Source organism: Pseudochaenichthys georgianus, chromosome 16 (assembly GCF_902827115.2).
Source record: "Pseudochaenichthys georgianus chromosome 16, fPseGeo1.2, whole genome shotgun sequence".
In the NCBI taxonomy this organism is placed as follows: Eukaryota; Metazoa; Chordata; class Actinopteri; order Perciformes; family Channichthyidae; genus Pseudochaenichthys; species Pseudochaenichthys georgianus.
Genome location: NC_047518.2, coordinates 46,325,005 through 46,340,893, shown reverse-complemented (window position 1 = coordinate 46,340,893; position 15,889 = coordinate 46,325,005). Strand labels below are relative to the sequence as shown.

The following is a 15,889-nucleotide window of genomic DNA, read 5'->3' as shown; positions in this document are numbered from 1 at the left end:
TCTCAAGCCCTCTCAAGCTCTCTCAAGCTCTCTCAAGCTCTCTCAAGCTCTCTCAAGCTCTCTCAAGACCTCTCAAGACCTCTCAAGACCTCTCAAGCTCTCTCAAGACCTCTCAAGCTCTCTCAAGCTCTCTCAAGCTCTCTCAAGCTCTCTCAAGACCTCTCAAGCTCTCTCAAGCTCTCTCAAGACCTCTCAAGACCTCTCAAGACCTCTCAAGACCTCTCAAGCTCTCTCAAGACCTCTCAAGCTCTCTCAAGCTCTCTCAAGCTCTCTCAAGACCTCTCATTTCTTCTTCTCCATTCTTCTTTATCGTCTTCTTCCTCCTCCCTCTCTTCATTATGTCATCCCCCTTTCTCTCTTTGAGTCAGAACGAGGTCACAACGTTTCAACGTCTAATTATTGAACATTAACAAATGTGAGGTTTAAAAATGAAACTGCTAGTCATGATATGTAATTTGAAAGAGAGGGAATATGAACGGTTTCCATGAAAGCAGAACACATTGTCAATGTCATGTTTTAGAATCAAGTTATTTTCTTTAAACATTTCAACATGCAAACTTTATACTTTAATTCATTAACAGAGACTTCATTTATCAGACAGATAAGGACAGCTTGTCTCTACGATTCGCTGGCCCAGGACGTTGATTTGAATCAGTGCGCAGGTCGCCTGCATCCTGTGCCTCATGGTCTGCATACCCGCTGTACGCGCTCTCAAGGTTTCAACAACCACAAGCGCCTTCTCTGAACGATACCTGGAACTTGTCTAGAATGTGTGAAAAAAAAAAGTCCAGAATGTTCTATCTAGTTTCACATGCCTGAAACAACACATGTTGAGTTTTCTCACGGCAGTTAGAGTAGGGGACACACCAGGGGACTTGGTGTCCTCTTGACACCGTCGCTATTTACAAAAAACACCTAAATATACTTGTTATTGTGCTTCTGTCTTTCTGTGTCTTTCCATCTGTAAACTCCCTCGCTCTCTTCTCTTGATCGCCCTCTCACGGAGAACACTTCACTGCCCGCTTCATCGTAGGATTGCCTCACGGTCTTCATACCCGCTGTAAGCGCTCTGGGGCGGACTGGCCATCGGGACGTTCGGGACGAATCCCGATGTGCCGGTACTGAAGTGGGCCGGTCGGACGATGTGGGCCGGCCGGTAACCGGCAGGGCTCGACATTAAATGGCCCGCTGGCCCGGAAGCACTATTTAGACACCCCGGGCCAGCATAACGTACTTTCCACTTGCCCGCTCGGGCCACTACAAATATTGCTTTAAAATTAATATTGTCCTGTGGTATTGGTATTTTGACTAGCAATTTAGTTACATTGTTTCGTTTATCAACGCTACAACATAGCCTTCCGTGAGTCGGTTGTCGTTGTTGGGTGCTCCTTCACTACAGACTATCGCGCCACCTAATCATTCGCCAAATGGTTTTAATACCAGCCGTAACCGGCCAAGCGCCGGGCAAAAAACAATCTTCAAATAAAAGAAAGTCACCGGAGGAGTTAAAGGAGAGTGACAGGGAGTATGGGAAGAAGAGGGAGAGAAAGTTTCAGCCAGCTTGATCGATGGAGTTGGCTGCAGTGACGCGTCCTAAAACCCTTTTATAATCTATCGATTAGATTTATGATTCGAAAATGATAAAAGTAGGGTAGACATGTGGAGATTATCCGGCTGAACAAAACGTGCATTTATCAAACAGGTTTGTTTTCCACAGACCTTATTTCCAGCTATTTTCCAAAACCCTTGTCGAGGGAACCAGCAGCTTACTTCCTGGTTTCAGGACGCGTCACTGCACCTCTCAATATGATGCCAATATAAACAAGGTCTTCTGTCGGCTCTGTACATCAATGCCGACCTGCTGACAAGTAAGTGAAGAGTAGACCATATAAAGGTATTGGCGAAAGATAAGTGCAATCACTCATCCCTGCACCCTGGCTTTGAGTAGAGAATAATTACACAATATGTACAGCGGCCCTGAGAATTCAACGCACTCAAGAAAACATACAACACACAATCAAGTGAAGAAAGAATCTTCACCAATTTGACATGTGCCGCATTGAGCTGCAAATACTCAAAGCACAACAAATGAAACTGTTTCCAGGGGAAACTAAAAAGTGCTGTGTCAAGAACCCCCTCAACAAGGTTCTGAAACATTATCTTAACAATATGCAAAACATAGTTGTACAAAGTGGGCTCAGGCAAAACATATGAAAAAGGTCACTAGTTGCTAGACACCATAACTACCAAGTATGTCCTCTGAACTGCAAGTTGAAGAAACATCTTTGTCTACACTTAGGCTACAAGTTTGTTGCACAATGCATGGACTTAGGAGACATCTCCAGGACATTTAGCTCAAGCTTCTGAAATACTTCAAAAGTGTATTTCATCTTCATTACATTACATTTAGCTGACGCTTTTATCCAAAGCGACTTTCAATAAGTGCGTTCGACCAGGAAGACACAACCTTGAAGAAAACAGAATCATATAAGTACATCAGGTTTCATAGAGCCAAGTATTTCAAGTGCTACTCAACTGGCTTTAGGTAAGCCAGCCCTTTATTAGTATATAAGTGCTTTGTTAATAGTTCTATCCTCGAGGTGGAGTCGAAAGAGATGAGTTTTCAGTCTGCGCCGGAAGGTGTGTGAGCTTCTGCTGTCCTGATGTCAATGGGGAGCTCATTCCACCATCTTGGAGCCAGGATAGCAAACCCACGTGTTTCTGCTGATGGGAACTTGGGTCCCCCTCGCAGCGAGGGTGCAGCGAGCCGTCTGGCTGATGCAGAGCGTAGTGCACGTGCTGGGGTGTACGGTTTAACCATGTCCTGGATGTAGGAAGGGCCAGATCCATTCGCAGCATGGTACGCAAGTACCAGAGTCTTGAAGTGGATTCTAGCAGTTACCGGAAGCCAGTGGAGGGAGCGGAGGAGCGGAGTGGGGTGGGAACATTTAGGAAGGTGAAGACCAGACGAGCCGCTGCATTCTGGATGAGCTGCAGAGGTCGGATGGCACATGCAGGTAGACCAGCCAGGAGGGAGCTGCAGTAGTTTAGGCGTGAGATGACGAGAGCCTGGACCAGAAGCTGCGTCGCTTTCTGGGTCAGCTGGGGACGCATCCTCCTGATGTTGTCCATCTTCGGTGGATAACTTAAGTTCATTGCATATACGAAGCCCGCGAGCAGAAGGCAAGCCTTTGACACACATCTGCAGTCATCGAGAGCCTCACTTCCCTCGATGATGATGGACACATCGGCCTTCGTGTGCTGCACTTCCACGGAGGACAACTATGTTCATGACGTGCTCAGCAGAGTCCTCTGTCCTCCTGTCAGAACATGTGAATCGGTGATGAGATACTGTTTCCTTTGTGTGACTGAATATGCAGAAGGAGATTCATTAGGGCTGAACTACCGATCAAAATGTTATCGAACTGCAATATTGCCAACAACAATTTTCAAATCGCAGCAGGTGCGATATTTGTAAAAGGAAAAATGAAAGGAAAACATTTTTGTTTGCTACAAATCCTCTATCGTTCAGCCCTAGTATCTAACTAACTATTGATTTTATAGTTGCTTTCCTTTTGTAGATAAGGACGGGGTAAGTTATGTAGGGAATTTGTAGTCACTTTTATTTCTTGGTTTGAAAAAGCTGCTCTGTTCCAAGCAGGAAGTAAAAGCTGGAAAGGACTGGATTCAGTTTAGCGAAGATGACGTGGGTCAAAGGCTCAAATCCTCAATTCTACTGGAAACCAAATTATGAATCAGAATGTAGAAAAAAGATCATTAGAGAAAGAAAGAATGGAATAAAGTAAAATGCTTTTATTTTAAATATATTAAATACCAATTTATTTCATCTAAATGTTAAACTTACTTAAAAGGAAATGCCTTTTCCACATACTGGCATGAGTCACTAACCTGTAGAGATATCCATGTACAACATCATCGTGTACCTGGTAGTCTTCCTCTGTAGACTCTCCAAGGAACTCCATCAAGCAGCGGATGATGGCATCTCGTCTATCTTCTACATCAGGGGTGTAAAACTCAATTTCATCGCGGGCCACATTAGCATTATGGTTGCACTCAAAGGGCCGGTTGTAACTATATAAATAAAATATACATATATAAATATATAATTATATAAAATAATGTATTATGTTACATTATTGCCTCTGAATTGGATTATTATAGGATAGGGTAATAACTAACTACGTCTGAAAGCAGAAGTCCAGGGCAAATAAGTGCAAGTCTCTTCCGTGCGCATGTCACAAAACGAGATGCATTGTGGGAAATGTAGTTTATGGGCAACCTGCTTCTGTAAAGTGGCATGTCACCGTATAATACACGTATTATATTCTTTGCATGCTCTTGCGGGGCCACATAAAATGAAGTTGAGGGCCGGATTTGGCCCCCGGGCCTTGGTTTGACACCCCTGTTCTACATGTAGCTGTTAAAACAGACGAGTACGTTATTGAAGAGAGAAAGCAAAACCAATTGAACCAAAAGCTCCAAAAGAAGGCACCAACGAGGTGCAAGGATGCAAAGCAGGATCAAGCTGTGCATCCAAGTGAGTTGATACACATTTAACTTAAAGCATCCTATGATGTGCCAAAAGAAACCACGCAGGATCAGTTGGGTAGATGGCGTTGGGTCTTGGTCCGGCCGGCCAGATCATTACATTATTATTATTATCTTTTCTCCGTGAATAAGAGCCCAACATACGTGGATTGATTGTACTTGTGAATGTTACACTTTACCTGACTGAGTGAATCCAGCAGGGTCTTATTTTTGTGCCTGCAACTCCGCCTTTTGTCCCAAATATCTCCTGCAGTCTTCGTTGGAGAAAGACCTCTCCATCTTTTCACCAATTCAGTAAGTCCATTCTCTCCCTCTCTAAAGGGTCACCTGTCTCCCCAAATGGCCGTGGTGGCAGGTAGTTCACTTCAGCTTTCTTAGGCCTTTCATTTGACGCCTGACTTTGTAATAGCTTTAACAGGATGTACAGTCAATACAATAATGTAGGTAATATTTACTTGGTGCTATTGTTAAAATTCACTTATCAAAATGAAGATTCAAAATGACATAGAAACACAAGTAACACATTAAATAAAAGGAGACATTTTGAGTAAAATTACTGAAATAGTAATGTATTGTAGAATTTAAACATATAAAAGTAATATTTACAAAGCCAAAAAGTCCTTTTTTCAGTGAAGGAAACATACATCATTTCCATTCACTGCCAATTTAGCATCTTTTTATCAATGGTAAATTAGAGGTAGGTGAAGCAAAGGTCAGGTATGACACGGCGCAGCAGAACTGTCAACACATACTTTACAGATCTAACATCTCCTTTAATCAAAGTCCAATGTGGCGATAGTACTTGTATTGAACTAAAGTATCTGAATAGCCTGCTGTGTCTGCATACTGCTGATCAGTGTTTTCATTGTTGTAAAACGCTTTTGTAGCCAGCACTGTGCTCTGATTGGTCGTCCAGAGGTCACATGGTCATCCACAGCCAATCGGCTTCCAGCAGTGAGGACATTTAATCACCTAACATCTTCACATTCTCTCTGTCGCACCTCGCCCTGTTGGATTACTTATCGGTTTACGGCATATATTTGCTTAAAACCACGCTTTTAATGCTCCAGGCTCTTCTGAAATACTCTCAGTTGTTGGTGTGTGTGTTTCTGCAGACACACCCTCCGAAGTGAAGGAGGAGAAACCGAGCATTTTCTCACTGTTTTTTCCGGTTATCTGTTTTTTACTCTATATTGAAGTATGGCTTTCCAAGGATACGGAGCAGCCCCCGGGGGCATGGCGGTAAGAAAGCGTTACAATGTGATGTGTTATCGGGATTAAAGCAGAATATGTGCTCGCTGCCCGGGACGGCCCGGGCCGGAAGTGGCTCGAGTTGACTGAAAATACCTGTTTATTTGACATTAAAGCGGTTGAGTATGCTGTCGAGTAGCCTACACTTAAAATAAAAGGCGTTTTTAAAATTGCTTCCACATGTTGGCAATGGTGGAAGAAATACTACTAAAAGTCATGCAATCAAATACTCGTTTACATTTATATTATTATTATTATTTTATATATACTAAGGATATTAAAATACTACATTAAGTGCTCTTTGATTGCTTTATCCTTTATCACTAAAAGTCATGCAATCAAAAACAAAATTCCTATTATTAAAATTAATATGTATTGTTTTATTTTACTTTTACTCAAGTACAAGATCTGAGTACTTCTACTTTTACTCAAGTACAAGATCTGAGTACTTCTACTTTTACTCAAGTACAAGATCTGAGTACTTCTACTTTTACTCAAGTACAAGATCTGAGTACTTCTAATTGTACTCAAGATCTGAGTACTTCTACTTTTACTCAAGTACAAGATCTGAGTACTTCTACTTTTACTCAAGTACAATATCTGAGTACTTCTAATTTTACTCGAGTACAAGATCTGAGTACTTCTGCTTTTACTCAAGTACAAGATCTGAGTACTTCTAATTTTACTCAAGATATGAGTACTTCTAAATTTACTTTTACTGAAGTCTAAGTTTTACTAAGTCTAAACCTCGAGATTATTAACATCATTCAAAGGATAAGCAGTAAATATGAAGCCATTTAATATGTTTTAAAAAAGGTAAATGCCTCAAAGGCTGCACAAACTGACAAATGAGTCAACGGGAAAGATTTAAAATCATGATCACAGAAGAACGACGAACTTCCTGCACGTCTTTTCCTCATTTAAAGTTGCTTCATTCAACAGTCAGATGTTCACACACTCTTTCTTTGAGGCATTGTGAGCCTCGAAAAGCTTCTCGTTACCCCCAGTGGAACACGATCCCTTTCTTCAGTAAAAGCACTAATACCAAACTGTACAAGTATACACATTCCTTTGGACATAACGTATTCCCAGGGCCGGCCCTGACCAATTTGCCGCCCTAGGCAAGATTTTAACTGGCGCTAAACTTTATTGTACTGTCAGTATTTTATACCTGTTTTTCACCTGTTCTCTTATTTTTTTATAATGATCATATAGAGGTGTGCCTTTACCTCACTGAGCTGAGGTTATCAGAGCCTCTCAGACTTTCAGGAGAGAGCTCTCTAAAGCTCTCCCCCTCGCGGCCGCTTACACAGTAAATTCCAATTGTTAATAAAAGCACACAGAAGCTGTGTACGTTTTTTGGGAGTTTGATTTATTTTAAATGAATACAAATACAAAATTAAAACCTATAATTGCACACTAAAACCATTATTTCCAAAAAAGAACAATTTCACATAAACCTTTGGTTTTTACTGGGACTGGGGCAGTTCAACTTGATTTTGGGGGGGGGTGCCATAGTTTATGGGTGCTGTACGCAATATAGGCGTAGTTCTGTTAGTATAAGATAATAAGATGTACTTTGTTGATCCAAAATCGGGAAATTGTGTTGTTATGAAATAAAAAAAAATATATTTTTTTATTTCTAACTTTTTCTTTTTTTTCAATTTTCGGCGCCCCCTATGGGTTGATGCGCCCTTAGCATTCACCTATACTGCCTATGCCGAGGGCCGGCCCTGCGTATTCCCCAATATGCTGTTCACGGACATCCAGAAACAATTCATAAACTGCCCCGTTTATTCCTCTGTGTGAGGATGCTTGTTCCAGCTGATTCAAGACGCTCTTCAAAGACGTTATTTAGCTTAAAGAGAGAGACACATGGAGGTCTGTGCTATGATGGGCCTTCAGGGTGTCCACTTCAGAGCCAATGAGATGATAAGAAACCAAAGAAGTGCTTCCTGTAGGGATGTGCAAGTAATCGTATTTTAATCGCAATTATGATTTTAGCCACAATTACGAAAACAACAAAATCGAAAACCAATTATTTAGCTTTGCGTGGTTGTGACATATTTGATCTAATTGATTTTTATTTATCATATTTATATATGTTTAGTGGAAGTGCGCTCCGAAATATTTGTTGATCTTGTTTATTGGTATTTATTATTTTGATATTTATTTAAATGTATCATTTATTTGTGTATTGTTTTCTCAGTTGGATTATACGTTCAGTGTAATCAACAGTTGAAAAGATACTGTTCAAATTATTATTTGTATTTGTTTTAAAGATCAATAAATGGATGTTTTCAAAGTCAACAAATAATCGTATTTAATAATCGTGATATCAATTATTGACCAAAATAATTATGATTGTTGCCATAGTCGCGCAGCCCTAGCTTCCTGATCCCCACACTTTGTTCTCTCTGTGTCCTCGTCTCTGCAGCAGGATCCAATCTACGGATACTTCACAGCCGTAGCTGGACAGGTAACCCCCCCCCCCATAGCAGTCATTGGCGTGTCTCTTATCTCTGGATTGTTATTCACCGTTTCTTTTCCTTTTGAATCTGCGACAGGATGGACAGATCTCAGCAGACGAGCTGCAGCGCTGCCTCACACAGTCCGGCATCGCTGGCTCCTACAAACGTAAGAACATCTATCCTTTAATAATGATTATATCCACGCGGGACATTTCATCATAACGCTCGTTTCCAGTTGCCCACACGTGGCATTGAGGCATCAATCAGAAACGGGTTTATCAGCAGGTCGGTTGACACGTACGAGGAATCTGACTTGGTGTCGTGGCGCGTACATGAAAGTGAAACAAGAATTAAAGACAGTGTATTATAGTGTTCTATTTTAAGAACACTATAATAACATAAAATCATGTTTTATATAATAGTACATCGTGGCTATGGTTTTTACAACGATCTGTAAATTCAATTAATAAAAGGTTTGAACATCATTCCAGTTCTGAAGTCTTTACACTGGCTTCCTGTGTGTCAAAGAATAGATTTCAAAATACTGCTGCTGGTTTATAAAGCACTGTTTAGGCCCAAAATACATGTCTGACCTCCTGCTAAACTATGAAGCATCCAGATCTCTCAGGTCTTCAGGGACTGTTCAGCTTCCTGTCCCCAGAGTCAGAACTAAACATGGAGAAGCAGCGTTCAGTTATTATGCTCCAAACATCTGGAACAAACTCCCAGAAACCTGCAGGTCCGCTGCAACTCTGACTACTTTTAAATCCAGCAAGAAGACTTTTCTTTTTGTCGCTGCTTTTAATTGAACTATTCACATCTTAAACTGCACTGTAACTTTTATCCATGTATTGTTTCTTTTAATGTTTATTTTAATGACTGATTTTAAATGCCATTTTCTTAATGTCTTTCAATTTTTGTAAAGCACTTTGAATTGCCTTGTGTTGAAAGGCGCTATATAAATAAACTTGCCTTGCCTTGAAGGCATGAGCATTATAAAACATTCAGTTTGGAACACTCACGCCCTGATGGGCTAAGGGGCGGGACATCTCTAAGCGGTTGACCAATCACAACAGAGCCGACATCTGTCACTGACATTAATATATGTTTCTGTTGTCAGACAATTGCACTTTAATGGCATAGTGTATTTTTTTTAAATTAAGACTTTAATATTTAAAAGGCAGAGTTTTAAATCTCTTTATCTTTGAAATGATCCTGATGGAGAGATGTCATGTTTGAAAAGTGATCTTATCAAAGTTCTCGCTGCCTACGAAGCCAACCCTTTCACATTGTCTCAGTGTTGGCATCGATGCACTTTCCCACTGACTTTTGGATCATGTTTTTACGTTCTGACTTTTCTTTCTGCAGCCTTCTGCCTGGAGACGTGCAGACTGATGATCACCATGCTGGATGTATCCTTCCTCAGGCCTTTCTCACACCACACACTTTCCCTCAATAGCAAAAAGCCCAGCATGCATTTGGTTTACTTCCATTGAGCTGCTTTGATTGATCTGGTATTGCACTTGCATGCTCCGAGGCGTGGAAATCCTCCCTGGAAACATATACAGATGATGATTAAGAACTGTTCAAGGCTTCTTTGTCATCCGTAGCTACAGTGTAGATGTGTCAATGAAAATCTTAGGTCACAGGCAACACAATACAAATAGAAACAATTGTGCAAGTAAATAAAACAGAAGAATAGTGCAATAAGAGTCATACAAGTAATTGGAATATGATATTACATAAATAATTTCTAAGTAGCAGCCAGACGAATGTTGTGGATATTTCAAAAGTGCAGGGGTTTAATAGTCTCATGGCCCGTGGGATGAAACTGACCCTGAGTCTGGTGGTTCATTTAGTTAACTTAAGATGTGGAGGTTTAAAATGAGCTTGTTTTTGTTGATAATTTCCACGTTCAGATTGTTTACCAGTGGCTTGATGCCCGCAGCTTTCAGGGCTGTGGGAAATAAACAGGAAGTAGAGAAATGTGGAGTATTTACTGAAGGTTTTCCCCATGGATGTTTTATAAGAACTGGATACAGCGTGGGAGGCGAAGTCCCGCCCTTCTACTTCCGCCCCACGGGACCTTATTTAGGAAAAAAGTATGTATTGAAGTCAATGGAGAGAGAGAACTTATCTTTCCATCCCGTTTGAATTGTGCCACGAAAAAAGATAATGTCCAAAAGTCAGTTTGTCGTAAAACTGTTGAAATATAAGGCTATGAAAAATACACCACTAGAAAGACTACACATCCCAGAGTAAGGCAAGGCAAGTTTATTTATATAGCACTTTTCAACGAAAGGCAATTCAAAGTGCTTTACAAAAAATGAAAGACATTAAGCATTAAAAAAGAAAAGCTAATAAAATAAACATTAAAAGAAAAAATACATGGATAAAAGTTACAGTGCAGTCTAAGATATGAATAGTTCAATTAAAAATTCAAACGTGATGGAAAGATAATCTTTCTCTCTCCATTGACTTAAATACAGACTGTTTCCTAACTAAGGTCCCATGGAGGAAGGGGAGGGGCTTCTTCGCCTCTCTGTCGGCGCATGAGGACAAAATGGCCCAACTTTTGAGTGAGCGAAACGTCACAGATTACCCAGCATGCCTGGCTGTCAGAGCAGAAGTGCCCGTATGTGCGCTCACGGAGCATGCGCCCCTTAAGCCCCGCCCCCGAGCTCCCACTCTCGGCTCGGTAGAATGAATGGAGAGAGAAAATAAATCTAGATTCGGCTTTTAGTGCATTTTACAACTTTAAGGACCGAATGATTCCAATAAGGGCGATAAGATGGTTCATACTGGGAAGTTTATTTAGTTTAAAAAAGTACCCTCTGATTTACAGACGTCTCTTTCTCCATGTTAGTCGATGGGGAAAGTCTTTCTGGGCCAGTGACGTCACGGACTGATGCGGAGGTTGTAGTACCGCCGTTTGGACACAACGAATATGTTCCTCAGAGTCCGGCGCACTTGGGGGCTTGGTTTTAAAATGTTGGTGTGGGAAAACTGGCTTGGTCTTCTTGCATTGTTATGTTGGAAACAGCAAAGAGCCAAACACAAAATGCTGCAGGCTGGAAGCTTCTGTCTACAATATTTGATCTGTATCATGAAGGCTGTTATTGAGTCGTACTGTGGCCACGCAGTGATGTATCTTCTGGTTCCAGACGTTTGTCCTGATGATAAAGCGATCTTTTTGAGTAAAGTGCATGGTAAAAACCCACCAGTAAGAGTATGTGATGTGTCCTTGACGGTCTCCTCAGAGGGACATGTCCAACAGTATGGGCTTTTCTGAGTTCAAGGAGCTGTGGCAGTCGGTGAACGGCTGGAAGAACACGTTCGCCTCATACGACCGCGACCGCAGCGGGACGGTGGAGGGACACGAGCTGCAGCAGGCCTTCAGCGCCATGGGTACTCACACACCCCCCTACACACACCCTTACTCAAGTAGAAGTACACACACCCTTACTCAAGTAGAAGTACACACACCCTTACTCAAGTAGAAGTACACACACCCTTACTCAAGTAGAAGTACACACACCCTTACTCAAGTAGAAGCACAGATACTCGTGTTTAAAATTACTCTGGTGAAAGTAGAAGTACTGACTAAACTTCTTTCCTCAAATCAAAGTAAAGCCTTTGAAGTGTACTTCAGTAAAAAGTACCCATAGCTAGCAGCTGCTTTAAAGAGTACCTGACCTCCCTTTATATTAATAGAACAATAATGTCATTGTTAGCTAATGAATGTTTCCATGCTGACCAACGGCAACATGACAACGTTTCCATTGGTCCCTCTTCTTTAGAGAAGACCAGGAAGTGATGGATACACGGATCGTGTTCCAACCAATAGGCACGCAGTGACTCTAAAGAATAATGATCACGCACCAACACACATTCAGACTAAAGGAACCAGCTGTTTGGGAAATGAGAGAAGTAGAAAGTACAGGTATTTGAGTTCAACATGTGAGAAGTAGAAAGTACAGGTATTTGAGTTCAACATGTAAGAAGTAGAAAGTACAGGTATTTGAGTTCAACATGAGAGAAGTAGAAAGTACAGGTATTTGAGTTCAACATGTAAGAAGTAGAAAGTACAGGTATTTGGGTTCAACATGAGAGAAGTAGAAAGTACAGGTATTTGAGTTCAACATGAGAGAAGTAGAAAGTACAGGTATTTGAGTTCAACATGTAAGAAGTAGAAAGTACAGGTATTTGGGTTCAACATGAGAGAAGTAGAAAGTACAGGTATTTGAGTTCAACATGAGAGAAGTAGAAAGTACAGGTATTTGAGTTCAACATGAGAGAAGTAGAAAGTACAGGTATTTGAGTTCAACATGTAAGAAGTAGAAAGTACAGGTATTTGAGTTCAACATGTAAGAAGTAGAAAGTACAGGTATTTGAGTTCAACATGTGAGAAGTAGAAAGTACAGGTATTTGAGTTCAACATGAGAGAAGTAGAAAGTACAGGTATTTGAGTTCAACATGTAAGAAGTAGAAAGTACAGGTATTTGTGTTCAACATGAGAGAAGTAGAAAGTACAGGTATTTGAGTTCAACATGTGAGAAGTAGAAAGTACAGGTATTTGAGTTCAACATGTAAGAAGTAGAAAGTACAGGTATTTGTGTTCAACATGTGAGAAGTAGAAAGTACAGGTATTTGAGTTCAACATGTAGAAGTAGAAAGTACAGGTATTTGTGTTCAACATGTAAGAAGTAGAAAGTACAGGTATTTGAGTTCAACATGTAAGAAGTAGAAAGTACAGGTATTTGAGTTCAACATGTGAGAAGTAGAAAGTACAGGTATTTGTGTTCAACATGTAAGAAGTAGAAAGTACAGGTATTTGAGTTCAACATGTAAGAAGTAGAAAGTACAGGTATTTGAGTTCAACATGTAAGAAGTAGAAAGTACAGGTATTTGAGTTCAACATGTAAGAAGTAGAAAGTACAGGTATTTGTGTTCAACATGTAAGAAGTAGAAAGTACAGGTATTTGTGTTCAACATGTAAGAAGTAGAAAGTACAGGTATTTGTGTTCAACATGTGAGAAGTAGAAAGTACAGGTATTTGTGTTCAACATGTGAGAAGTAGAAAGTACAGGTATTTGAGTTCAACATGTAAGAAGTAGAAAGTAAAAAGTCGTCAGAAAAATATGTAGTGGAGTAAAGTACTGATACCAGAAACATGTACTTAAGTACAGTAACAAAGTATTTGTACTCCACTACTGCCCTTCTCTGCTCCTAAGACACTGGAAGGAATGCTGCTCCAAAATCAAGTTAAAGAATAATATGTGTCCCCTCTTCTCCATGTCTATTTTACATCAACATGTGTCCCCTCTTCTTCATGTCTCCTCTACATCAACATGTGTCCCCTCTTCTCCATGTCTCTTCTACATCAACATGTGTCCCCTCTTCTTCATGTCTCTTCTACATCAACATGTGTCCCCTCTTCTTCATGTCTCTTCTACATCAACATGTGTCCCCTCTTCTCCATGTCTCTTCTACATCAACATGTGTCCCTCTTCTTCACGTCTCTTCTACATCAACATGTGTCCCCTCTTCTCCATGTCTCTTCTACATCAACATGTGTCCCCTCTTCTTCATGTCTTTTATGTTAAAGTGAGTTTGTATTGGGTTGAAATGAATATGATGATGATGATGATGATGAATGTCCTCTATGATGTTCCCGTGCAGGTTATAATCTGAGCCCTCAGGCGATGAGCATCATCATGAACCGCTACAGCGTGCAGGGAAGAATCGGGTTCGACGACTTCATGAGCTGCTGCATCAAACTCCGCGCGCTGACCGGTGAGTCTGAGGCTTTTAAATAAAATACCAAACATTACTACTGAGCGTCCACCAATCAGAGGGTCTGCGGTTCTGGAGCCTAAATGATCAATTACTTGTATGTATTGTCTTTACTTTAAAGAGTCCTCTCCTGCTGATGTTCAGGTGTATATCAGTATGTAGTGTCTTTACTTTAAAGAGTCCTCTCCTCTGATGTTCAGGTGTATATCAGTATGCAGTGTCTCTACTTTAAAGAGTCCTCTCCTGCTGATGTTCAGGTGTATATCAGTATGCAGTGTCTCTACTTTAAAGAGTCCTCTGATGTTCAGGTGTATATCAGTATGCAGTGTCTCTACTTTAAAGAGTTCTCTCCTGCTGATGTTCAGGTGTATATCAGTATGCAGTGTCTCTACTTTAAAGAGTCCTCTCCTGCTGATGTTCAGGTGTATATCAGTCTGTAGTGTCTCTACTTTAAAGAGTCCTCTCCTGCTGATGTTCAGGTGTATATCAGTATGTAGTGTCTCTACTTTAAAGAGTTCTCTCCTCTGATGTTCAGGTGTATATCAGTATGCAGTGTCTCTACTTTAAAGAGTCCTCTCCTGCTGATGTTCAGGTGTATATCAGTCTGTAGTGTCTCTACTTTAAAGAGTCCTCTCCTGCTGATGTTCAGGTGTATATCAGTATGTAGTGTCTCTACTTTAAAGAGTCCTCTCCTGCTGATGTTCAGGTGTATATCAGTATGTAGTGTGTCTCTACTTTAAAGAGTTCTCTCCTGCTGACGTTCAGGTGTATATCAGTATGTAGTGTCTCTACTTTAAAGAGTTCTCTCCTGCTGATGTTCAGGTGTGTATCAGTATGTAGTGTCTCTACTTTAAAGAGTCCTCTCCTGTTGATGTTCAGGTGTATATCAGTATGTAGTGTCTCTACTTTAAAGAGTCCTCTCCTGCTGATGTTCAGGTGTATATCAGTATGTAGTGTCTCTACTTTAAAGAGTCCTCTCCTGCTGATGTTCAGGTGTATATCAGTATGTAGTGTCTCTACTTTAAAGAGTCCTCTCCTGCTGAAAAACATTTTTGATGAATCTCGTTTTTGGAGTGCAGCGTTTCTCCGCAGTTGTCTTCCCTGAGACGGCCTTTATCTGGGCGTGGAGACGCGACACTCATCGTCAACGGAGCGAGTAATGAGGAAGTTCATTAAAATGTGCTTTAATGTGTTTTCAGATCAGTTCCAGAGGAGAGACACAACCCGAACGGGCAGAGCCGAGTTTCAGTTTGACGAGGTATGGCAACCATTTGTTATTATTTTATGTATCTTATTAAATATTTTCCATATCTTTTACTTTAACTTTTCAATGTTTGTATTCATTATTTTTTTTTTTTTTCATATAATGATTTTTTTTTTTTTATTCTATCCTATTGCAAAATGAAACAACTGATACAAAATTTCCCCCGATGGATGAATGAAGTATTTTTCCTCCTGTTTCCTGTGAATGTTGTATCGGATATTAAAGATGTCTCTCTCTGCAGTTCATCCAGGTCACCATGAACATATGAAGCGGGGAAACCTCATCATGTCTCTCTGCAGTTCATCCCGGTCACCATGAACATATGAAGCGGGGAAACCTCATCATGTCTCTCTGCAGTTCATCCCGGTCACCATGAACATATGAAGCGGGGAAACCTCTCATTAACAGCATGAACTCTTTTTATTGTAATAGTTTTAATCATTGTACAAACACGGTTAAAATGTCACTTTTTCACATTCATAACTTACGTATATTTTTATTTGAACTACTAGCAACAATAAAGTAACCTCAGTCTGTA

The 15,889-nt window shown here is 40.6% G+C and overlaps 1 protein-coding gene across 1 annotated transcript; it reads left to right on the top strand.

Moving 5' to 3' along the window:
• The first annotated feature begins 5,522 nt into the window (after positions 1 to 5,522).
• Positions 5,523 to 15,889, top strand: LOC117461517 (sorcin-like). The gene is made up of 8 exons (XM_034103422.2): positions 5,523 to 5,811; positions 8,258 to 8,299; positions 8,388 to 8,457; positions 9,660 to 9,703; positions 11,552 to 11,699; positions 13,974 to 14,087; positions 15,287 to 15,345; positions 15,593 to 15,889. Exons 1-8 carry the CDS (start codon positions 5,770 to 5,772, stop codon positions 15,617 to 15,619), a joined length of 546 nt encoding a protein of 181 aa, XP_033959313.1. The 5' UTR covers positions 5,523 to 5,769; the 3' UTR covers positions 15,620 to 15,889.

Excerpts from the sequence above, each read along its gene's own strand:
- LOC117461517 (XM_034103422.2), top strand. The coding sequence starts at position 5,770 with ATGGCTTTCCAAGGATACGGAGCAGCCCCCGGGGGCATGGCG. Across the intron at positions 8,300-8,387 it reads TCACAGCCGTAGCTGGACAG|GATGGACAGATCTCAGCAGA; the intron begins GTAACCCCCCCC and ends AATCTGCGACAG. Across the intron at positions 15,346-15,592 it reads CCGAGTTTCAGTTTGACGAG|TTCATCCAGGTCACCATGAA; the intron begins GTATGGCAACCA and ends CTCTCTCTGCAG.